The 25589-nt window shown below is 35.4% G+C and overlaps 1 protein-coding gene across 8 annotated transcripts in view; it reads left to right on the top strand.

The window, feature by feature from the left end:
- DCDC1 (doublecortin domain containing 1) overlaps window positions 1-25589 on the top strand; it is a 475155-nt gene that overhangs the window by 241461 nt on the left and 208105 nt on the right. For all 8 annotated transcript variants that reach the window (XM_045039088.1, XM_045039084.1, XM_019812218.3 and 5 more), the window contains 6 exons: window positions 2554-2655; window positions 5898-6061; window positions 9118-9243; window positions 11908-12013; window positions 18167-18301; window positions 21568-21686. In XM_045039088.1, the coding sequence (XP_044895023.1) occupies window positions 2554-2655; window positions 5898-6061; window positions 9118-9243; window positions 11908-12013; window positions 18167-18301; window positions 21568-21686 (752 nt within the window). The remainder of the gene's footprint in view (window positions 1-2553; window positions 2656-5897; window positions 6062-9117; window positions 9244-11907; window positions 12014-18166; window positions 18302-21567; window positions 21687-25589) is intronic.

The raw sequence follows: 25589 nt of genomic DNA, 5'->3' as shown, positions 1-25589 counted from the left end.
GATCTTAAATATGAGAGGTAGGCCTTAGGAAAAGCAGAATCTCATAAAATTTCAGCTTAGAGAATTTTAGTTTTTATAAAAATGCAGAAAAACAATACATTACACAAGTGACTAATTGTCACACTGTTTGGCAGTTAGCTTTTTTAGTGTGTGTAAATTGTTGTGAAAGGCTTCTTTCACTTAAACACCTAAAATTTTATTTAAACCCTAAAAGATTTTTTTTAATGCCTCTATAGAGATTTTGGAGACTAGAGCCTTTTTTTTTTTTTTACACTTCTATTTTTACATTTACTTATTTATTTTTGAGAGACAGAGTCAGAGCACAAGTGGGGGGTGGGCAGAGAGAGAAGGAGACACAGAATCCGAAACAGGCTCCAGGCTCCAGGCTCCAAGCTGTCAGCACAGAGCCCGACCTGGGGCTCGAACTCATAAACCATGAGATCATGACCTGAGCTGAAGTCGGACGCTCAACCTACTGAGCCACCCAGGTGCCCCATTTTTTTTTTAAACTTCTATACCTAAAAGGGCAGACTTCTGCTGGTAGTAAAGAAAACAGTGAGCTACTGAATGTCTTAGATGTTGGCCAACTCCAATTTGCTCTCGCAGTTTGGCAGTTCGCTATTTTCTAGAGCATTAATTTTCTGTACTCTGATTCTACGTCTAGCAAGTCTTGACAAAAGAATGTCAATAAGTCCCCCAAACTGAACTTTTGTCAACACTAACCTTGCAGAATGTATGACACCCAGAATTGAAACTATCTTTGCTAAATGTCACTATTATTTAAGAGCTCTGTTCCAGGTTACTGCCCTGAAGAGATTGTTGGGAGAGTAGGATTCTCCGCCCACGTTATTTCCTGTAGGCTTGTAGGCAACAGTTGAGTTTACAAAGTTCCTTGCAAAAGTAGAGAGATTTCTTGGTCAGAATTGTGTATGTACTCAAAAAAGAAGTTTTAAAAAATCCCTGTTAGCAAAAGATGCTATAGGGTGTGGGATATCAATGTACCAAGGCTGACAGCTGCATTATCTCCACTGGACTATCAGCACAGTGAAAAGCACTGAGTAGAAAAAAACCCACAATTCTTGAACATTATTACTCATATAATATTATGAGTATATAAATAAATATATAAAATATATATAAATATATATTTATATATATAAATAAATATATAAATAATATAAATAATTATATAAATATATATTTATATATAAATAATAAATATATAAATATTTATTTATAAATATATATTTATATATAGATAATAAATATATATATATTTATAAATATATATTTATATATAAAATAAATTTTATATATAAAATTATATAAATAAATATATAAATATATATATATATATATATTTTTTTTTTTTGCTAAAGCCTAAGGAAGTGCTATTGATTCACATCATTTCCCAAACTAGGCTTGGACTAATTAAATAACTCTCAAAACTGTCTCAAAAGCAAAATCGATGGTTTTCTTTCCTTTTAAATAAGGTATTTTCCTAAATTATCTTCTCTGGAAATAACACTAGAGATAAATAAAATGACTACTCTGATGTGATAGGTGTATCAGGGAAGAAGAGAAGTTTAGAGAAAAAATGAAATAAGAAAGATTTAAATTATTCAGGCCTCCTTGGCCTGCTTCTATTCTTAAGAGCCTGGTGAATGGATTGGCATACCCCATGTGGGTCCTCAACATGATCAGAGGATGGTGTTTATTCTAGTGGATCCCCCCCGTGTGAACTGGTTTGTTTGGCTACTTTTGACCAGAACATTTGCTAGCATTTTTTTCCCAGTAAGTGTTGCATAATGCAATGTTAAGAATTTTATCTCTGTTCTCAACAACGTGTTGTGCATGTGCACTTAAAATGGATGGCTTTCATCATACTGTCATGCAATAAATCTGTCAGGTTGAATTTCCTTTTAGTAAGTCAGAAGATGAACTGAACACTTATATATTTTATTATTTTAATTTTTTTTAAGATTTTTATTTTTAAGTAATCTCTACACCCAAGATGGGGCTTCAACTCCCAACCCAAGATCATGAGTCACGTGCTCTACTGAGTGAGCCAGCCAGGCACCCCATGAGCACTGATATATTTTAAATATAAATCAAAGATCCCTCACATAATTGTGGCTTTATGTTTTTCAAAAGAATTAAATAAAGTGGTTAATTTGTTGCTAACTGACCTTTCTTTGGTGCTTGTGCCATTTAAGCATCCAGTGCAGTGAGTGATTTCTCCTTTAATGTCCCCACGTTTCCTTCTATTTTAAAATGGTAGGGAATGCCAGTCAGGTTAAAGATACTGAAACTGAAAGGAGGAACAAGGGACGTTCTTATACTGTTCTAGTCCTGTTGATTTCATTGCCAGTTACTTGCACATGTTCATAGAAACAGTCCTTGCCTTGCACAGTTCCCATATGCAGGACTGTCAGTCGGCACCATATCGTGCAAAGCCAGGAAAGCTTACCTTTATATATGTATGTATGAACATATGCACGAATGTGTATGTGCATGTATTTATTTTTAATTTTGAATGTGCTTATTTCTCAGATATTTGAAAATGGTAAAGACACTGGAGAGATCTCTGTTTGTATCAGCAAAAAAGACCTGGAGTCCAATAGCCCAACACAAACTGGTGATATGATGGAAAAAGTGAGTTTACTGACTGGCTGTTTGTGGCTATATGTGTCTCTCAAGTTACTTGCAGTTAATTTAGACAATTACATTTTTAAAATTGTTTTGGGGAGATTAATCATTTGCTGCTCTGTAAAAATAGATAGTCTCAAGCTTGACTTTTGAATTTCTTAGGCTCTCAGCTTTAAAACAGCATTAACTTTTGGTCTCATACTTAACAGTATCTTAACCTTCATTCTGCCTGTAGTTGGAAATCTGTCTACACTGTACTCTGGGATTGCCCTCTTGTTTACACTTTGAAAGGAAGTGACATGATATTCAGTGGAGGGTATGTTCTGGGTTGAGGGTATTTCCAAGCCCTAAACTGTAAGCAACTAGCATATAGTTAGTCTTCTCCTGTGCTCATTGCGGGCATGTCCAGATGGTTTATCTTAGGCACTCTTACCTTTGCTTATTTTCCAGACAATTGGGATGTTTCTCAGGCAGAACCAGTATGTTCAGGGTCTTTATTTTGGGTCTTTGTCTTGCATAAAAGGACACTGAATACCCTGTTGTTTACAAATTGGGGTTATGCACCCAAGCATACACCAGTGTTTTGGGCTCTGTTCCTTGGCCTTTGTTTATAAACTTGCTCCTTTCCCTTCAGTTCAGCACCCTCTGACTTAATCTCTCCCTGGTGGTATCCATTACCTGGCCTTTACAGTCAATCACAAGAGTTGTATAGATTTTCATCTGATCTGATCATTGGCTGGGCCCAGAAGAGAGAGGAAACTCTACCTGGGTTGATTAGAGAGAGAAGGATGAAGAGCCTTGGTTGGTTTCTTTTTACCTTCACATCTCTGACTATATAAATCAACATTGTATAAAAGACTTCCTAGAATCCTCTACCTATTTTCCCTCTTAATAGTATTTGAAAATTTTGCTTTTTGGTTTACATTAAAATTGAAGTCAGTATTTATGTTATCTTATATAGGAAGATATTATTTTATAGAAAGTTTTTGTGTTGGCTTATGGCACATTGAAACTGACCTATGCTTTGCTTTATATGCAAGTAATTCTAGGGGAAAAACTTGAATTAGGGGCACTATCAAGCTCTTTGTTAGGGAGATTCCCTTGTGGTACCCAAGGATGACTATTCCCTTGGCACGCACTTGTCTCAATCATTAGCCTAAGATGTTTCACACTCTTCTCAGGTCCTTGAACAAATTCTTGTCTTATAAAGACTTGGTGATGATAGCTTTAAAGATAAATGGGTGAAGATTATCGCAACTTTTGGTTGCCATAACCCTGCCCTAGCCAATGACCTAGAGATGAAAGGCACTGAGGCTCTGACCTCCTGTAGGCTGTTGAATGCTCATCTTTGAACACCTAAAATTCAGTCTGTCACCAAGTTGAGAAAATAGAAATTGCAATGCTTCTCCTGTGAAAATGAATTTGGTTAAGTGGTCAGGTGTTCATATCCTCCTGCCACATACTCCTATTCTCTGTGTACATATTTCTTTCTTGGATCAGGCCTGAAATCTTTTATATCTTTCCCCTTTACAAAAAAAAGGATGATGCTTTCAAAGCAAAATCACTGTGATTTAAAAGATGATCAGCATTACATGTTTCCTGAAATAATAGCAACTCTACCAAAAATAAGCTCAAGGGCTGAGATCACACAGAAATAAATGTAGGGCTTTGTAAAAACAATCTATAGAATTCAAAATATGTTTGTGGTTTCAACGAACAAAGCCAAAAAGAATGCAGATTTTTATTGTTCTATCACCTTCCCTAATCATTATTTTTAATTCAACGGACTTCATTAGGCTGGATGAGAAACATTAACTTCAATGAAATGAAAAATGTGTCATTGTTTTCAGCCTTTCTGATGCTTAAGGGTAAAAATCTGGTCAACGTAGAGGCGATGAAAACAATGTAGAGCTGATGAAGTTAGAGATGCGGTTATTTATCTCTAATTACAACAAAGCCTAAGTCTTAGGTGTTCTATAAATATGGTTGCTGATCAAAGAAAATATTTTTACCCGGACAAGACTTTATAGCCAATAGGTGAGGAAACCTGGGGTATAAGGCAGGATCGCAACTTTGCCTTCTTTCGTCTAAGCTTCGGCATTTAGCTTCTCAATATACCTTCAATGCGAATTAATAGAAAGACCAAAAAACACCCTGAACAGCAGCTAGGCAAGAAAAGGCCACAAATATATCTGCCTCCCTGCCGAGATTACAGAGTAACAAGAAACTGAGAGACATAAGAACTGACAAGGGAGAGAAGAAAAGGAAGCCTGTGACAGAAGGCTCCAGGGAGAATAGAATGATGGATAGTGTGGGGTGCAGAGCAGGAAAGAGCTTAAACATTCAAACAAAGTTGATGGATAAGGAAAAATGTCCTTTAAAATTCCATGTGCAACACAGTTAGTTAGAATTACTTTCATTTAAAGTGTGCCTTAAATTAGAAATATCTTGATAATTTAGCAACCCGGAGCGTACGACAGAAGCAAACATTGACAATGCTATTTTTTAAAATGTAAAATGGCAGCATTTCATACTTCACATTTCAATTATGGCTTACTCACAACTTGAAAACATTTTCATAATTGAAGCAGCTCACAAGCTTTTGAAAGGCTCTTAATTAAACTACATTCAAGAAGGGTTCGTCTAAGTGAATCAACATAGCTTGAAAACCATGTTTATTTCTGCAATCCTGTAAGTGGTGACTTGTTCTACCATTGGTTACCGGAGGTTAGTTGGGAAGGGGGAGGTTGCTGGTTGTAAACTTGAACATGCTCTGGAAGGAGCCTAACAAAATGTGCAGCTCACACAAGAAAAGCATAACCCTTATCAAAGAGGACTGTTACCATGTGTAGAAGCTAACTGCTCTTTCTGTAAGACTGTCACATCTGCTTTCAGTCCCTGTGCCAAAGGGTCAGAGCTCAATCACAAGCCTGTGGCACCCCCTGCTGGTTAAAAGCCCCTGCTCATTTTGTTACTTTACACTGAGCTAAATATTGCCATCATTTCACACTTCTTTTAACATTCTATATGAATTTAATTATCATTTGTTTGGATTCATTTGTTACAGAGTACAGACAGTTTATTATATATGTTCACATTTTACATTATTTCTTCTTCTTCTTCTTCTTCTTCTTCTTCTTCTTCTTCTCCTTCTCCTTCTTCTCCTTCTCCTTCTCCTTCTCCTTCTCCTTCTCCTTCTCCTTTTCCTCCTTCTCCTTCTCCTTCTTCATTATTTTCCCCACCACCAGTTACTTCTCAAGATCCATCAGAGGCTTCAAGGATCTCCCACCAACCCACTAGGCCTCAATTTTTCTTCAATCCGGCTTTTTGATGAGCATGGTCAAGAAATTAAGAATCCACTTTTGCTGAAGAATGAACAAAAAATTTGGGTCTCTTACGGTAAAGCATACAGGTAGGAACAAGGTGTTTATTTTCTGTCTGTCCTCAATCTTTCCAGGGGCAAGCTAATTTAAAAGGGGAGTTGAGAAGCCAAGTACTACCCTTTGTGAATTTTTTTTGAAATTCTGCATTCCAATAAAATTTCTGGGGTGTTTTTTGTGAGACAGTATTGTTTGTGAGATATGACATCTCTCTCTCTCTCTCCTTCTCTCTCTCTCTCTCTCTCTCTCTCTCTCTCTCTCTCTGACTTTCTGTCTTAATGCCTTGTCATAGTTCTTGAAGTCTGCCTGTCAGCACAGCAAGCGGGATTTGTTCATGTCTGAGTAGTCACCTTAATGATAGCAGATGGAAACGCCACGGGGGGCCCAAGCCCATCACACTGTCATTGTCGCACACTGCCCTGACCTGCTTCCACTCCTCTATTTTTTTGTCCCTTTTTAAAGGAGAAATGGATGGTAATTGAAAAGGATCTTAAGCAAGATTTATGAAGCTGTGGACAACATGATTCCCCACTATCTCTCTATGTTTTCACAAATAAAGTCTTAACCTTTTAAGCACCAATGACAGGAGAGCTAAAGATAAATTGGTAAAGCTTGCAAGCCCTATCCTATCAAAGTTATATTCCTCAAAAGCGCCTTACATTATCCCACAATAATTACTGGTTATTGCTGAGCATTGTGTAAATTTTTGTAGATTGGTAAATTCCTGCATAAAATTATCTGTGTTTCTGGAAAAAGAAAAAGGCTGCAGTCTACAGGCACTGATGAGCTGGGCTGTTGTGTGGAATATCTTAGAAATTTATGCATATTTTGACAGGACACATCCAGATGAACTCTGAAACTGCTTGTCAGGAAACTTAAACACACTTTTCTGCCTATTTAAAAAAATTTTAAGCCTTTACTTATTTGAATAAGGGAAATAGAGGAAAATAATTTTTCCTATCAGGTGTAATTGATCATATATTAATTATAATAACAATAGCATAGACAGACCAGGAGCTGATTGGGTTTGCTATATATTCTAATAGTCAAAATTGCAAATACTGAAATAAATCTACCCAGAAATTCATGAAGGTTTTGGAAGAAGTTGGTTGCATTGGTTGTGGGTAGCATATTATAAAATTCTATTTCTTCTCTCCTAGTAGAGTAAAATTAAAATGCTTAATAATTTCTTATGCTGTGTAGTGTATAGAATTAAAAATATATGTAAGGAGTGATGTTTTCTTCCATAGACAGATTTCAAAATATAATTTAATTACACATTAGAATTGTTTTTTACAATGATAGAACAGCAATGAATTTTATAGTGTCCAGGATTCATGAATAAGTTAGCAAGCTCTTCCAATGACAAGCAAAGGCTTTACTAAAATGTATGTCTAATAATTTCTTCTTAAGTAGTATTATTAAACTGAAAACAATGACTAATTTTGGTGTTTTTAATGATGTTTGTTATTTTAATAAGATCAACCAGCACACTTGTTCTTGGTTAATTGAATCATATTTATAGAATAACTAGTAAAATTCGAAGTATCTAGAATACCCTAAAATCACCTGAGGATGGTAGCTGGAAGAACTCATAAGTGTATATTTGTTTATATGTCATTGTTATTTTAATAGGATAATATTTTTTTCTGGTTTTGATCCCAATATAAAGCACTAGGGAATTGTAGCATTGTGCTACTATTGGAATTTCTAAAATTTATGTCTAAGAGTTATTTCCTAGATCTAGTTTGAAATATATTAAGACAATGTGCAATATGGACTAAGTAAATGAAATTCATTTTTAGACAGTAATGCTAATGTGTCTAATATATGTTGATATGTGGAGTTAGTTTGCTGATTTATAAAAAGATGATTTTGCCAGTATCTGCTTTTATTTTGAGTCTTGTAATTATTGTTTTCTCCCAATTTTTATTTTGGACAAGATGCAGTCTACAGAAAACTTGAAAAATAGTACAATGAATACATATATATCCTTCACCTGGGTTCACGAGTTTAAAAAGTTGCCACATTAGTTTTAACCTTTTATATCTCCCTTCTCTCTCTTTTGAGAGGTTTGAGATTATTTCCAGACAACCATTAAAGTTTCACTCATAAATGCTCCCAGTCATGTAACTGAAGAATAATACAATGTTCTTTTATGTCACCACATAGTAATAACTAGCACAGTCAGCAATTATGTAATTCATCTAATATGCAATCTATGTTTAATCTACCCAAAATGTGCTTTAGAGTTTTTTGTGGTCCAGGATCCCAATAAGATTCATGCATAGCATCTAGTTATTTTCTCTAGTTCTCTTTAATCTAGAATATTCTCTCACCTTTGTTTTGCTTTTCATGACATTGAATTTTTTTTTTTTTTGAAGAGTTCAGGCACTATTCTTGTAGGATGTCCCACATTCTGGATTTATCTGCATGTTTTCTCACGATTAGATTCAATTTAAAAATTTTTGACAACCCTACACAGGTGATGCGGTTGAGTCCTATAATTATGAAGTTAAATATCAAGTCTTTGTCACCAATTGAGACAAAAATGGCTCATGGATGACATAATGCCAGTTGCCATTGTTTTTATTTAAGACGTTTCTCATTTGATTTTAATTCTCTTATAATTAAATTACTCTAAAACAAAATAACTAACGGTATGTAATATGGAAAATGAAATCAGCCTAGCATTTAGTGTGCTTATAAAAAATAGTAGTTCATAGCCAAATATTAAGAATTCATTTAATTATCTTCTCCAGAGAATATTAATGGTGTGTTGCATTGTGTGAACGATAATTGCTTGTTTTTCTCAACTAAATACTTTGCTTTTATTATTGAAATTATTTTTAAAAATTACATGTGTTGCAACTGTCCTTGACATATTATCAATCAGCCAAATAAACTAAAATGTGCATTTCAGGTATCAGTATAAGATATCAACTGTAGTGCTTTATAATAGGAAATTCACTTTTCTGGACTTTATTACTCACTGATATTATAGGTTTTATTGTTTACTTGTGCTCAAATTTCAGTGTTTGTATAATTTTGCAGATCACTTTGATGTTTTTTTTTTCCCATTTTTCAGATCTCCACTAAACCCTGTTTTGAGTCTGACCTTTGACCAGGTGACTGCATTTGACAGAGATGGCATTATAGTTGCATATAAAACCTTTTTGGATCCTAATGCTGTTCTGCTACCTGGATGTGACAAGTAAATTAACATGTGCTTGTTTAAAGTAATCTGTATTACCTAACTCAGATTTCCCAGAATGAGAGATTGAAACACTGAAAGACATTCTCTAATTGTCTTAATAAGTAATTGTGTATTTTTTTGACTTATTACATGATGTAATGAACTCATGTCTAAAAAGACTTATCAGTAACTTTTCTTAAGTTTTAAAAAACCATATGAAGCAATGAGCAGACTATAGTTTCTGCTTTGCAGAGGTAACAATTTTATTTGAAATGTAAAAACTGTTTTTAGTGGTTTCTAAATTAAGAGTTTTGAATGGAATCATTAAAATATTAAATAATATGTTTTCTTGTGGGAGTGTTCATATTTAAGCATCTCATTTGATGATGATGAGAACAGAAGCAATTGAGAACAGAAGCAATATGCTAGAGAAATGGTGGGGTGGTGGCAACACAGGAGGTAGAAGATTTGAGCTTCTAGCCCCATCTCTGTTCATGATTGTACATGGGCGGGTGGGTGTCAGCTTCTTATCTATATATAATAAAACCCAGTATTTACTAAGTGTTGACCACAGTTCTAAATGAATTGGGTAAGGATTTATTTAATCCTCAAAACAATTATTTTAATACCATCATTACCTTATCTCACTATTACTCCATTTTATAGAGACAGAAACTGAGGCACAGAGAGGCAGAGTAATTTGTCCATTCACACATTGGTGCATGGTAGAGCCAGGATTCTAAAACAGATTATCTTTTTTAAGAACTGTGGGCTTGGGGTGGCTCGGTTTGGTGACAGATTCTTGATTTTGGCTCAAGTCATGATCTCATGTTTCATGTGATTGAGCCCCACATTGGGCTCTGTGCTGGTCGTGCTGGTATTCTCTCTCTGCCCCCCCTCTCTCTGCCCTTTCTCTGTTCATGCTGTCTCTCAAAATAAATAAATAAACATTAAAAAAAAAAAAGAACTGAGGGCTTACCCACTGTCTAGCACTGTCCAATAGAACTTGCTATGATGATAGAAGCATATGTTGTAATTATTGAGCACTTAAAATGTCACTAATGTGACTGAATTTTTGATTTTGTTTAAATTATACTGATTAAAAATGTTTAATATTTATTTATTCATTATGAGAAGGGAGGGGCAGAGAAAGAGGGGAGAGAGGAGAGAGAGAATACCAAGTGGGCTCCATGCTGTCAGCACAGAGCCTGATGCAGAGCTTGATCCCACAAACCGTGAAATCATGACCTGAGCTGAAACCAAGAGTCCTATGCTTAACTGAGTGAGCCACCCAGGTGCCCCTAAATTATACTAATTCTAATTTAAATAGGTATATATGATGAGTGGCTACTGTATTTGACACTGATAGTGTGTTAGATTAGGTGATCTCTCTGTAAGGTCCCATCTATATTTTATATTTTGTAATTTAACAAATTATAGTGCCCTTAATATACAGGTGAAAAGGTTATAGAGGGAAAATCCAGAGAACCAGAAGCAGTCTGATGAGGTCACTCAATCCAGCTAGTGTCAACCTACTGCTAAACATGTCTACAAAGATGAATTCTTTGGTCTTCTTTGGTTGTTTAAACAACTCTATCCCCCAGTGACTGCCTGCACTTTCTAGGCAAGATTAGAATCTGTTTTGTCTTCTTTTTCTTTATAGATAGAAAATAACGTATCAGCATTTCTTTTTATAAGCATTTCCATTTATAAGAAGATTTATTTCTTGTGCCACAGTCTTTCCCCAAGCTACTAAATTTGCCCAGACCCTTTCCCTTCAAGTTTTAGCAAGGAGTTTAATTTTTAATTCATGTATTCCTTCTTAATTTCCCTTCCCTGGGTGCAATGAGTACTGTTTTATTGAGTGGTTTTTAAGTTAGATCTAGGTCACTAAGCATAACAATATGAAACTGCCCTGACTGAAAGCAAACTTATTTGAAGACAATTTACATAATTTTTGGATTCCATTTGAATTTTCTTTCTATACTCTAATGTGCATTATTTGAAATCTTAATAATCATACTCTAATTTATAGTTCTCAGGGTATTGGAAAAAATACTATTAACAGCCCCAGAACTGGTTTCTGTTGAATAACATGCTATGTGATGTATCTTAACATATCAGTGTTGAGCCTGATAATTTTCCTTAGAATTAGGTTTGGTTTACTTTTAAAATAAGAATGGCTGAAGTAAGAATGAAACCCAGTTACTCCAGTTTGTGGCTTGTCCATGTGCTCATTAGACTGTACTGCCTCTTAAGACTGTCTAAAAATTACCAAAATAATGTGCTTTACACATCCACGCTAAGTATAAAAAAATCTGTTATTATTCGTTGTCCATTGTATTTAGAATAAAATTTAACAGTGAAGATGGTGCCCACTGTGAGTGATTCTGTAAGATTAAAAATCATTTTTTTATTTCTCTATTCTATTAATCATTAATTAGGTGTGGGATCCCTCAGTATCATAAATAATTGCAAGATACAAACTTTAAGTCTCCCTTTTCCTAGATATGGATAACAAAACACATTACAAATTTCTGTTTAAAAAGATTATGGACTAAACATTTGTTTTTCTCTCCCCTGTAGAGTATAAGACATATAAGTTATTATACTAGTAGATTAAAGAGTATTGTAATTAAGTACATATTATTTTAACAAAAATCAATATTTTACTTTTCTTAGTTGGGAAGTTTGTGAAGGATTCCCAGTTAATTTCAATGGTACCAGTCAACAGATACCTGATCAATTTGAAAAGGTGGACTTGGAGAACCATTTCCTACAGAACAAGGTCAGAATTATTTATTATACTTAATGAAGGTATTTTATGTAGTGGATTGTCATTTGATACATGGTGACTGAGTGGATTTTGTGAAAGTTTTTGAAAAGTTTCAAGTATTTTACAAATGTTGGGGCATTATTCTCTATTTCCTGTTAATTAAGCACTTTTAAAACTGAACCAATATATAGTATTCCTACTAGAAAAATTTTTACCTGGATTATGTCACTTAAGTACTATTGCTTAGCATATTTTCTTTCTATCTACTGTATTAATAAGTTGGCATTGTTTTAAAAACTTTAAGATGGCTGCTAAACAAGGATTTTATCTATTTGCTCTGTGGATCAATGTATTTAAGGAATAAGAGTTCTTTGGAAACCCACTCATGACAGTCCAATCCAAAAGGTCTATGTATTAATTTACACCTAGAAATTTCTCATGCCAGTAAAGAATTTTCTTCTCCAACTGAGCTATGAAAGGTCTTTTAACACATATATTTTTTTAATGTTTTATTTATTGTTTTTGAAAGAGAGAGAGAGAGAGAGAGAGAACGTGAGCAGGGGAGGGTCAGAGAGAGAGGGAAACAGAATCCGAAGCAGGCTCCGGGCTCTGTGCCAACAGCTCAGAGCCTGATATGGGGCTCGAACCCACAAATCATGAGATCATGACCTGAGCCAGAGTTGAACGCTTAACTGACTGAGCCACCCCGGTACCCCTCCACATTTAATTTTTTACTGCCTGCAAATTTAACTGTGAATAGCATATGGTTAACTGGAAACCTCACCAATAACATAAAGTCTATAAACACGTATTTTATATATTGTATGCAATATGTACTGTATTATCTCCAGGAAGCTGGAAAAAAGAGAATGTTATTAAGAAAATCATAGTGTAAGAGAAAATACATTTACAATACTCTGCTATATCAAAGAACCGCATGTAAGTGGACCCATGCAGTTCAAGTCTGTGTTATTCAGGGTCAACTGTATTTCTAATCCTGTTAGATTTTGAGCAAATGTAGAACATAAATGCAACTAAGAATTAATGCCTTTTGTATTTTATATTTATCTGATTTACTTACCATAGTTCTGATCCTGTTGGCATTGCTTTTTAGGTTTTTGCTGTGATATTATTTCCTGTTCAAAAAACTTGTATCCCTGGCAGTTGCCTACTGAAATTCCAAATCCTTATCAGGCCTTCATTGATCTCCATGGATCTCCTCTAATCCACCTCTACTCTTAACTTGCCTTCCCAATCTTCTCTTCAATCTTCTCTTCTTGATCTTTGTACCCGAAACTACAGTTAGAGCTAATATATTGTGCCCCATAACATGTTTCTCACTTTGGTACTCTTGTATCATGGCGTGTGTTGTTTGCCTCGGATATACGTCCCCCCACCACTACACCATTACCATTCCTTGCTTTTTTAAGGCTTTATTCAACTCCCTCTTCTTCCAAGAAGTTTTCTCAGGTCCTCCAGCAAGAATGAACCTCATATTATTGAACTTCCTTTTTGTCCTTAGAGTTGTGTTTTGGTATAGTCATTTGTTTTTATTCCTTTCTCTTACACTAAATTGAGAATTCTTTGGGCACAGACATTATGTCTCACTCATCTTTGTATTTGTGAATTCTAGGACAGATTTTGAATGTAAGGCAGGTGCACAATACATTTTTGATGAATGATTTTTAAAATTTAGCTACATCTATCTTTCAAGGCTCAATATTTGCTAATGTGTTCCTCATGTGTTATCCAAGCCTGATTGTTCATTTGTTGTTTTCTGAAAGTACTGCATGATTTCTGTTATTAGGCCCATGTGGATCCCTGGAATTCAACCTCTCTTTCTTTGTCACTACCCACCAGCCTTCTTTAACATCCTTATGCCATTTTCTAACACAGTGTCTGACATACAGCTGGCATTCTTTAAAGGCTTCCTGAAATTCTGCCTATCATTCTAGTCTTACCTGATTTGTGCCTGTTTCATGAAATCTTTCTTTACTGACCTTCATCTCCATACTAGATATGATGTTTCTGGACTCACATCCTTGTTGCATCCATTCTATGCCACTCATAATGAGTTTGAACTTGATGCTGTTCCTATCAAGCATTTTTTGCATGGTTCAAAGTCAACTAGTGCTCCAAGTATGATATGAACACATATCAGGTCACATTGGGGAAGAAAAGGAAGAATGCTAGATTCCACTGAGAATCTAATCAGATCATGAAGGGTCTTAAATTCATTGTTAGAGATTCTGGATATTGATCTATAGAAAACAAGGAGCCATTGGAAATATTCAAACACAGGCAAGATCTGATTTAATGTTGTGGTAGGAATAACTCAAGAGGTCCTTTTTTTTTTTATCCTCCCTGCTGGAATAGATCTTTCTCAAGGGCAAAGGGCATCCTGGTCATCCTTGTCATTACTGCAATATCTAGATGTTCAGAGTTAGCTAGATGGAATTGAATTCACTGGTAAATTAACTCATTCAACAGAAACCAGCTCAAATTTGAAAAAAAAAAAGAAAAAGATATCAAAGAGCTATCAGAGGAAAAGAACTCAAAGGAGGCTTCTTTTTTTTTTTTGATTTTATGCCAGTGTAGGACTTGAAAAGATAACTATATTTTATAATGTTGAAAAATGAGAGAATAACAATCCACTTATTTCGTCATTATTAGCTGGTTTTAATGATTCAGTGAAAAAGAGAAAACTCATCTTAAATAAAAGTTTGTACACTATCATATTTTTAGAAGAAGAAATTGGTTTTGAATAAAATTTTAGTCCAACCAAAATAGTAGTATAAGAAAGCAACAATTTGATAAACTGGCTAGTAAAAAAAAGAAGCTTTCAAAGAAAAATGGCCCTCCCTTAGCTATGAAATCTTACAATCCTTTCAGAAAAGCATCTCCAATTATATACAGAGAGGTGATCAATGCATTGGAAATAGTAATTTAATAACCTGAAATGGAGCACTTTTAAAGAGGGATTCTAACAGAGGTGATAGATATCCATAGGGCCTTTTATTGTAGAATCTTGATGCTCATTGTGGTAAAGAAGACACTAAGAGGATTACAACAGGGGTAGAGAGAGGGAGGCAAAAGCCGATATTCTTGATGCATACGTTTTAAAATTGGCTTGAGAAAGAGATACCAGTGCCCAACCCCTCACTGTTCTTTTAAATCTCTTATTGACAAGTAAAACCTTTCCTACAGAGAAAAATTTGGAACATATAATCCCTATTAGTAATGTGGGAGATAGATATAACCCTGACAATTACAACCTGTTGCTCTTTTATCCATTTCAAAAGATTTGGAATCTACCACAAATTGACAGTTTGGCAAATACATCTTTCAACAGTTCTCTATTGTTACCTAACTTGGCAACATTTTTATATTGCTTCAGTTTAAGGGCAATAAAATTGAATATTTCCATGCACTGGATGAGATTTAAACTTCATGGTAGTTAATATAAAAGAAAAAACAAAACATTTCACGAGAGGAATAGTTTTAGTAATACCTGAACGTGGGAAAAAATAGCAGAAAAAAATGGACTCCAGTATTTGGCAGGTAATATATTCCGCCAAAATGGAAAGGAAACATATTTTGATCCTAGCCTTTTGGTATAATCAGACTTTAGTAGGACATTAGTGGCAACCTTTGGGGGAAATAGTGAGAACAATGCCAAATTATGAATTTAGAATTGTGGCATACTAGTTACAAGTTATAAACTTACAACTTATGAATCAGCAGTCATGGATGCTAACAGAATAAATTATTCTATATGTCACAAGGAGGCTGGGGGAAAAAATGAACACTTTTTTTACTGCCCTATTTCTTTGCAGAGCAAGTCCTTGAAAAATAATGTTTTCTACAAATAATTGATACTGAGGAAAATACAAAATTTTATTTTTAATTGCCATTAGAATAAGACAGTGAACTTTAATAAAATCCTGAATCCCTTCCTTATTTTTAGACCAATATTTGGAAGCTATTGGAGGACTGCATATTTACATCTTACATGTTTGATTGCATAATTATGTACTCACTTATATTTTCTGCCTTTAGACTTCTCCAGGTCTTATTTTGAATTTTCACAGGAACATTGAAGGCTACTCCACCTTCACTAGTGATTTGGAAAAAGAAAATTAAACAAGAAGTTTTAATTGGCCCAGAAAATGCATGCATCATTTTTTAAATCACTGGCAGCTTCCATATCAGCACAGTTTATTCAGACAACCAAAATCATAATGGTCATTTAGAGGGAGATACATCTATCTATCTATCTATCTATCTATCTATCTATCTATCTATCTATCTATGTATCTATCTATGGCAAGAGGGAGAGATTCAAAACAAAGAAGCAGTTTCCTAATGACATATGTGATGGTATGTATTTAGGAAACAGTCTCAACATAAATGCTGTTATATGCATACGTGTGTATGTGCAAGCACACACATGTATACCATGTTGCAGGTTGTCAGAGCACTTTTATGAATTGCAGTTTTCAGTTTTTATTTTCCCCACCTTCATAAATGTCCGGTCTAAAGCTAAACTATCCAATTAAACTAAAAAGAGAAAAGAAGGCGAAGTCACAAATTGAAATTTAATGGCTATTGTCAATTTTAAACGTATCAGAACCCCTCTCTTGGCAAGATTTTTTTCTTTTAATAACAGGCAATGAAGCTGAGTGAGTGGGTCTGGCTGTGTCTGGTCTATGTAGAATCACTTGGGAACTGTCCAGCAAAATATCTCTCGAAGAACAGCATGGTGTTAATACTAGGTGCCAACCCAAGACAGACACAAAGGACCCCTTCGCTCTTCACCAATAAGCCAACTGTTAAAAGATTAAACCATGTTGTGGAGATAACAAGAATTTAGGCGCTGGCAGCAGGTGCTGTACAAAGAAGCAGTTGGCAGTACGGTTCTTCTGTCTGACTAATTCCAGTCAAAACAATCTTCTTCCCAGTTGCAGAGGAGAGTTTGGAGTGTGATGGCAACTTGGAGTTAGGAGGTTGAGTAAGAGTGCTACTTTAAATGCTGAGTCCTGTGGCGGGTGGATTAGTAGAATATAGTTTATCATTGTTCAGAAACTGTGGGGGATTCCCCTCCAGAATCCAGCCACTACTGGCTAACTGGGGAATACACAATCAAAGAGCTGCAAGTCAAATCTGGTTATGTCGTGTGGTTGCTGTATTTTTAAAATTTTATTTTCACTTATGCGACTCAGAAGACATTTTATTCTCTTGAGGAGTAACTATCTTCCATTATAGAATAATTGTCAAATATATTAGCTATACCCTTTTGCTATTGCCTGATTGCATTTGTAAATATTACCTTTTAAATTATCATTTAATTTTTGTATTTTAAGAATCAGTTGCTACTCAGCAAATATCTAGTATTAGCACAGATTTAGAATATGCTTTCTAGTGTTAGAAAATAACTTAAATTGTTATTGAAGCACCATCATTTATTTGGCTTAAAGCAAAACTGACATATTCCCATAATCCTATACAAACAAATATTGGTACTTAAAAATTTAGTATGATTACTAAGGAAAAGTGATCATATAAGTTAGTGGAAAGTTTACTAAATATTTAGTGATACACAGGTGATGTGAATGTCTATTAATTTTACAATCAAGTCTGGGTGAGAAACGGTAGAAGGTATATCATATGTTTGATGTATGTAATCTGATAACAAATATGGGAAGCACAGATACTGTGTGTTACCAGTTGGTCCCCTCCTATCCATCCTCACAACTATCACTAAATTCTCAACTCATATCCCTTTATTCTAAGGAGATTGTGGAGCCTTTTAACTGCTGTCCTTTGATGTCCCCATTCTGCAATCCATTATTTCTGCCCGTGTGTGTGTGTGTGTGTGTGTGTGTGTGTGTGTGTTATTGACTCTTCTGTTACAAGTTTCTCTAGGGCAGGAAAAATACTGTATCATATCCCACACCACACAGTCTAGTGCCTTGCATATCAGAGCTGATGCACAACAAATATTAATTGAATTGAATTAAATGGAATTGAGCACTATTGTTTCCAAAGAGACCTTCTCAATCAGAAACATAATGTCTTAGGATAACCCATTTTGGGTGAGTGTGTTGAAGAGGGTGAACTTTCAGACTGTGAGTTTAACAATGCGTACTTCTTTTCATGGTATAGGCGGATCCCAATATTGTCCTTCATGCCTCTGTTTCCATCAGAAAGCGGAGCTCCTCAAGCAGGGCAGTAAGCAGTGGAAGTCAGATGGCTCCATCAACCCTGTGGCCTGCAGCTAGTGTTTGGCTGATCACGAAGGTACCCAAAAGTGTCTGCTCTCGCTGAGTGACTTCCCATGCTCCCTGATCACAGTGCGTCTCTAGATCCTGGTGCCTTCATGCACATAAGCATGCAAGTGAAAGCATGATAAATTGTTGACTCTTATGAATGCTACCTCTCTGCCCTTGGTGTGTCTGGTGCAGAGGGCTTCTGTAGATCCCCATGTGGGCATTCAATCCACTTTCAGATGTGGTGGTTAGTTCATATGCAGAGTGTATTTAAACTCAGCTTAGAGCTTATGTATAGTCCACAGACTCGCCATTTTTATGAGATTTGTGTGATGTCATGTAGTTCCACTCCTTCATCTACATTGCTGAGCTTCCTGGAGCCTGGTGGATTAGCACTGTATAATGATAGTGTATGGTCTTCATAAGGATAATTTTAAGAGAAATCCCTGAGTATAAAATGTGAACAATGACTAACACATTTTATAGCTATGTATTGACACTATTTAATTTTTTAACTTTACTATTACTGGATCTGATTTAAATTGAGAACATGTAACTGCCCTCCCCTCTCCTCTTACTATTGAAATATGTTTTGTAATTGCCATCAAATATTTATGCCCATAAAGAGATGGTGCAGCTTTTATCTACCCTTCTTTTGTCTTCTTTTGCCCCCTCACTATAGATTATTTTGGCCTTTTCTTAGCACTTCTATGGGTGCAGAGTCACTCAGGCAAGCTTGCTGGTACTGTGTTGGAGTCGGGCAGGGGGGAGGGGATTGAAACAATTTTCTCAAATGAAATTTGGGATTGCTCTTAATGTTAATTTTTGATTCTCTGAGACCTAAAAACAAATGTATAGAGCAATTAAGATACAAAGGAACCAAGAAATATTCATTTCATATATCAAGGCAGAATGAGATTAGATGAGATATTTCCTCAATCTACTTCCAACTTGGAAACCCCTTTTTAAGTTGTATTTTGCTTCAGGTTTAATAACAATATTTGCCATTTTGTTAAACATCTGCTATATGTTAGGCATCTTCTACATATTTATTATCTTACTTAATCTCATACATTATACAGCTGAATAAACTAAGACTAGTAAGTAGCAGAGGAAAGATTCTTGGTCTGTCTGACTTCAAAACGTATGCCTTTTTACTGTAATAGAGAATGGTGCTCTATATTTGATCAATTTATGGAAGTGTTTTGGTTTTAGCATTGCCACTGAACCCTTGTGTGACCTCAGGTAAGCCACAACTGTATCTGGGCTTCAGTCTTATCTGAAAAGAGTTGGACCAGTTGGTATGGAAAGTTCTTTTCTAGACCTCAGATTCTGTAATTCCATGGTATCTGTTTATAGAATTTTATGATAGCAAAAAACCTGTACTTGTCTAAAATTTCCTCAAAAATAATTGAAATGCTTACTAAAAAGAGTATGGATTTTGGAGTTAGATAGATTGGAATTAGAATCCTTTTTATTCTTGAGACCTTGAGAAAGTTACTTAGCTGCACGGAACCACTGTTTCCTTCTCTATAAAATAGTCTTATCTATCTTGCACAGTTGCTATGATGATTAATAAGAAAGCATGTGTGAAATTCAAGCGTAGTGTTTGGTATACAGAAAGTGCTTAACAAATGTTTCTTTTTCCCCATCCAAAGCAGGTTTCTTTCAATATAGACAAACATGTTCAAATGAGGATTCAATCCAGTGCTTACTAAAACCAAAATTTTAAAGAATACTTTTCCCAAGTTATCATCTGTTTTTTTTTTACCACACAGCAAAACCATGAGAAATAAAAGTTACATGCTAAATATAAAACAAGTTTGAAAATCTTTTTAGATTGAATGGTCTCTCTCTTTTTCCAAAATATGTATTTTTACCTGTTAGGGTAGACAATTTTGCATGCCAGAAACCCTTAGTGGTTGTCACTCATTTAAAATGTGTTGTTGACGTCGCTCCTCATCAGGGAAATACAAATCAAAAGCACACTGAGATATCACCTCACACCAGTCAGAGTGGCCAAAATGAAAAAATTAGGAGACTGTAGATGCTGGAGAGGATGTGGAGAAATGGGAACCCTCTTGCACTGTTGGTGGGAATGCAAACTGGTGCAGCCACTCTGGAAAACAGTGTGGAGGTTCCTCAAAAAATTAAAAATAGACCTACCGTATGACCCCAGCAATAGCACTGCTAGGAATTTACCCAAGGGATGCAGGAGTACTGATGCATAGGGGCACTTGTACCCCAATGTTTATAGCAGCACTCTCAACAATAGCCAAATTATGGAAAGAGCCTAAATGTCCATCAACTGATGAATGGCTAAAGAAATTATGGTTTATATACACAATGGAGTACTACATGGCAATGAGAAAGAATGAAATATGGCCCTTTGTAGCAACGTGGATGGAACTGGAGAGTGTTATGCTAAGTAAAATAAGCCATACAGAGAAAGACAGATACCATATGTTTTCACTCCTTTGTGGATTCTGAGAAACTTAACAGAAACTCATGGGGGAGGGGAAGGAAAAAAAAAGAGGTTAGAGTGGGAGAGAGCCAAAGCATAAGAGACTCTTAAAAACTGAGAACAAACTGAGGTTTGATGGGGGGTAGGAGGGAGGGGAGGGTGGGTGATGGGTATTGAGGAGGGCACCTTTTGGGATGAGCACTGGGTGTTGTATAGAAACCAATTTGACAATAAATTTCATATATTGAAAAAAATGAAATAAAATGTGTTGTTGATTCTCAAATCAGAAAATTGTCAAATGGCCATTTAAAATTTATTCTTAATTTCCTATTCAGAGTATCTTAACATTTAAAGCAAAAGTAGTTCACAAACCACCTAAAAATGTTTAACCCATGGTATTTAGACCCAGAGTAAAACTTTAAATTCATATAAAGGTTAAGGATTTGTTTCAATCTTTTCAGTTCACTGCTCTTTTTTTTTCTGTGCATACATATTTCACATAAGCTCTGTAGTCATAACTATAACAAGTGACACATGATGGACCCCAAATTGCTGCCCTGTGAAATATGCACAGAAAAAAAGGACAAATGAAGATATCAAGGTCTGTTTTATTTTGCGCTGAACTGTAAAATGCCACCCTTGTTGGACAGAAGATCACTGATTCTGAGCAGGGCTCGCTGACTGCTAACTTGTGGGTAGTGTTTCACTTTCAGCAACTGTTAATATCCGGGCTTATCCAGGCATAATGACCTCACTAGTTGTGACACATTGTTGAATTTTCTGGTTCTTTTAACTTATTTAGACCTTTCTCCCCCCTTTCTATTCATTGGAAGACTGGAATGATCCTGAGCCGGGCGATAACACAGGGCTGCCTGGCTATTGGTCACCCAATCAGAGTCAAGCCTGCCGAGGGAACATCACTAGAAGGGTACAAATTAATCCTACAGAAAAGGTAATGCTTATGAGCTATTTGGCTCAAAATAATGAATGTTAATTTTAAGATTTCTGAGCAGTCAAATCATGATGCCTTCCAGCTTAGATGGAATATTCATTAGGTGTTTAAATTTGTATTCATAATATCAATATTAATTTCCTATGTAAAATAAGCTTGCAAATGTATGCTACTTAGTTTGGTAGCATTTCTTAGGTATTTTCAAAAGCGAAATGTTGGCGTTCAACATGTATCCATGTTGTAGACAAGCTGCTGCTCTACTCTATAATTATTGGAACTCATTTCTTTATATCCATATTGGTTGTTAATTTAAATATTTAATGTTCTGTGTGTATTCTTAACCTTTTCTAAATCTTCTGAATATGAAACATTGAACTGTGAAAGAAAATTGAGGAGACAGAAATTGCTGATTTGTAAGGCCTCAAGTCTCCTTTTTATTTGTTTTTGCTGACTTAGGAAAGTCAAAATCAAAATGAAAACAGATTTAGAAAAAATTAGGAATGAGGAACCAACAGTATAGAAATATTATTTCCTAGAAACTTTTTTTTCTTGCTCATTTGTCTTTCAGTTTCACCTAGAATTGACAAAACAAGTCCTACTGTGCTTCAGGACTTAGAAAACTATTATCCAACTACTTTTGGGTGGATAAAATGTGCTTTGGGCTGAAACCAGAACTGGGATACTTAGGCACCAAAGACACCAGCCCAACCACAAATAAGAAGGGATATTTTCTTTAATAGACAGAGCAGATTGTCCAGCAGGTATTAGAATATCACATAAAGGTTAAGTGTTATGTGGTCTACAGAGTCAGATTCCCTGGTGTAAATCTTAGCTTATTTCTTATTCTAACAACAACAAATTCTGAACCAGACACTATTCTAATTCCTTTATATTTTATTGTCACATTTAATCCTAATAACAACTGGATAAGGTAGCTATCATTATTATTATTATTACAGATGAGGAAAATGAAGTACAGAGTAATCACTTATTCAAGATCATGCCTACTAACTGGTTGGAGAAGAATGCAAACTCAGGCAGTCAGACACTATAACCCACTCTTAGCCACAAGGTGACACTGTGTATAGATCAAAACCCAATCAAGAAATTGCTAATGAGTGCCATGTGTGGTAGTAAATACCTCAGTGGAGGAGTAGGTAATATTAAGAAACCTAGGCAGAAGGAGACGGAGACAGTATGCTGGCATCATAGCATCATAGCAAACTAGCTGTGCTATTAGGGTGCTAAACATATGGTTTCTAAGGAGGGTCACACAAGCCCAAAGCAATTCCCAATTTGATGTGGTGTTGTATGTGAAGTGGATAACAAGATTTCTGGGGCAGAATCAGTGCTGTAAACTGGAGACAAACCAAAAATCATCTTCTAGTGATAATGACAAGTCCAAACTACTGACCATGGAACCAGCTGACATTGTCCACCATTATAATAAAGTCAATCAATTGTAACTGGCCCAGAAATGACATAAAATATAGAATTAATGCACATGACATTAAAACAGTTGTTATAATTGTATTCCATATATTCAAGAAGCTAAAGAAAAGATGGAACATGTTAAATATAGACTTGGAAGATAGAAAAAGACTCAAATCAAATTTCTAGAGATGAAAACTGCAGTATATGAAATGAAAAATATGCTGTGACTAGTGGAAGATTAGACATTGTTGAAGAATATATTAGTGATCTTGAGCAGATAGCAATACAAACTATTTACAGTGAAAGCCAGAAAGAAAAAAAAATTAGGTATAATTTATTGTCAAGTTAGCTAACATACAGTGTATACAGGTGTATACAGTGTTCTCTTGGCTTCAGGAGTAGACTCCTGTGATTCATCACTTGCATAAAATACCCAGTTGCATAAAATACCCAAATACTTGTTGGCTCATCCCAACAAGTGCTCTCCTCAATGCCCGTCACCCATTCCCCCCCATCAACCCTCAGTTTGTTCTCTGTATTTAAGTGTCTCTTATGGTTTGTCTTCCTCTCTGTTTGTAACTTTTTTTTTTCTTCCCTCATGGTCTTCTGTTAAGTTTCTCAAATTCCTCATATGAGTGAAAGCATATGATATCTGTCTTTCTCTGACTGGCTTATTTCACTTAGCATAATACCCTCCAGTTCCATCCATGTTGTTGCAAATGGCAAGATTTCATTCTTTTTGATTGCTGAGTGATACTCCATTGTATGTATGTGTGTGTGTATGTATATATGTGTATGTGTGTGTGTGTGTGTGTGTGTATATACCATACCTTGTATGGTATATATATACCACATCATCTTTATCCATTCATCAGTTGATGGACATTTGGGCTCTTTCCATAATTTGGCTATGGTTGGTAGTGCTGCTATAAACATCGGGGTACATGTGCCCCTATGAATCAGCACTCTTGTATCCTTTGGATAAATTCCTAGTAGTGCTATTGCTGGATTGTAGGGTAATTCTATTTTTAATTTTTTGAAGAATCTACACATTGTTTTCCAGAGTAGCTGCACCAGTTTGCATTCCCACCAACAGTGCAAGAGGGTTCCCCTTACTCCACATCCTCACCAACATCTGTTGTTTCCTGAGTTGTTACTCTGACTGGTGTGAGGTGGTTATCTCAGTGTGGTTTTGATTTGTATATCCCTTATCATGAGCAATGTTCAGCATCTTCTCATGTGTCTGTTAGCCATTGGCTGTCTTCTTTCGGAAAGTGTCTATTTATTTCTTCTGCCCATTTCTTCACTGGATTATTTATTTTTCTTGGGTGTTGATTTTGATAAGTTCTTTATAGATTTTTGATACTAACCCTTTATATGATATGTCATTTGCAAATATCTTCTCCCATTTTTGTTGGTTGCCTTTTAGTTTGTCGATTGCTTCCTTTGCTGTGCAGGAGCTTTTTATATTGATGAGGTCCCAATGGTTCATTTTTGCTTTTATTTCCCTTGCCTTCAGAGACGTGTCAAGTAAGAAGTTGCCGTGGCCAAGGTCAAAGAGGTTGTTGCCTATTTTCTCAGAGAACAGTCTATCAGTAAGATATGAGAAATTTTATAATGCCTGTTTTGTGAGTAATCAGAGTCTCTGAAGGAAGACACAGGGAACAAAAAAATATTGGAAGAAATGATAGCTGAAAAATTTCCAAATTTTGTGAAAACTATAACCCACAGATCCAAGAAATTCAAAAACTTCCAAGCACAAGAAACATGAGGAAAAAAACCAAGTTGTCCACTCTGCTCTATTCAGCATTGCGTTGGAACTTTTAACAAGTGTAACAAGAAAAGGAAAAGAAATAAAAGACATCTAGATATGAACTGAAGAAGTTAAACTATCTTTATTTTCAGTTAACATGATTGCTATGTAGAAACTCCTATAAAATATACAAAAAGTTTCTAGAACTAATAAATGAGTTTAGCAAGTTTGAGGACTTGAGATCAATATACATATATTGGTTGTATTCTTATATACTGGCAACAAGCAATTTCGGAAATTAAAATTTAAAAACACCATTTACAGTAACATCAAAGGTATGACATATTTAAGGATAAATCAGACAAAATATGTGTATAACTTCTGCACTGAAAACTACAAAACATTGCTAAATGAAATTAAAAAACTAAATAGATGCTAAGATATACTGTGTTCATAGATTAGAAGACTCAATATCATCATGATGTCCATTCTCCTCCATATATTTATTATTTGTTTTTAATGTTCATTTATTTTTGAGAGAGAGAAAGTGCCTGCATGGGGGAGGGGGAGGAGCAGAGAGAGGAGGAGGGGCAGAGAGAGAGAGGGGAACAGGGGATCTGAAGGGGGCTCTGAGCTGATAGCAGAGAGCCCCATGTGGTGCTTGAACCCATGGACCAAGAGATATGGCTGAACTGAAGTCAGACACCTAAACACCT

Source organism: Felis catus, chromosome D1 (assembly GCF_018350175.1).
Source record: "Felis catus isolate Fca126 chromosome D1, F.catus_Fca126_mat1.0, whole genome shotgun sequence".
Lineage (NCBI taxonomy): Eukaryota > Metazoa > Chordata > Mammalia > Carnivora > Felidae > Felis > Felis catus.
This window is presented reverse-complemented; position numbering and strand designations above follow the sequence as displayed.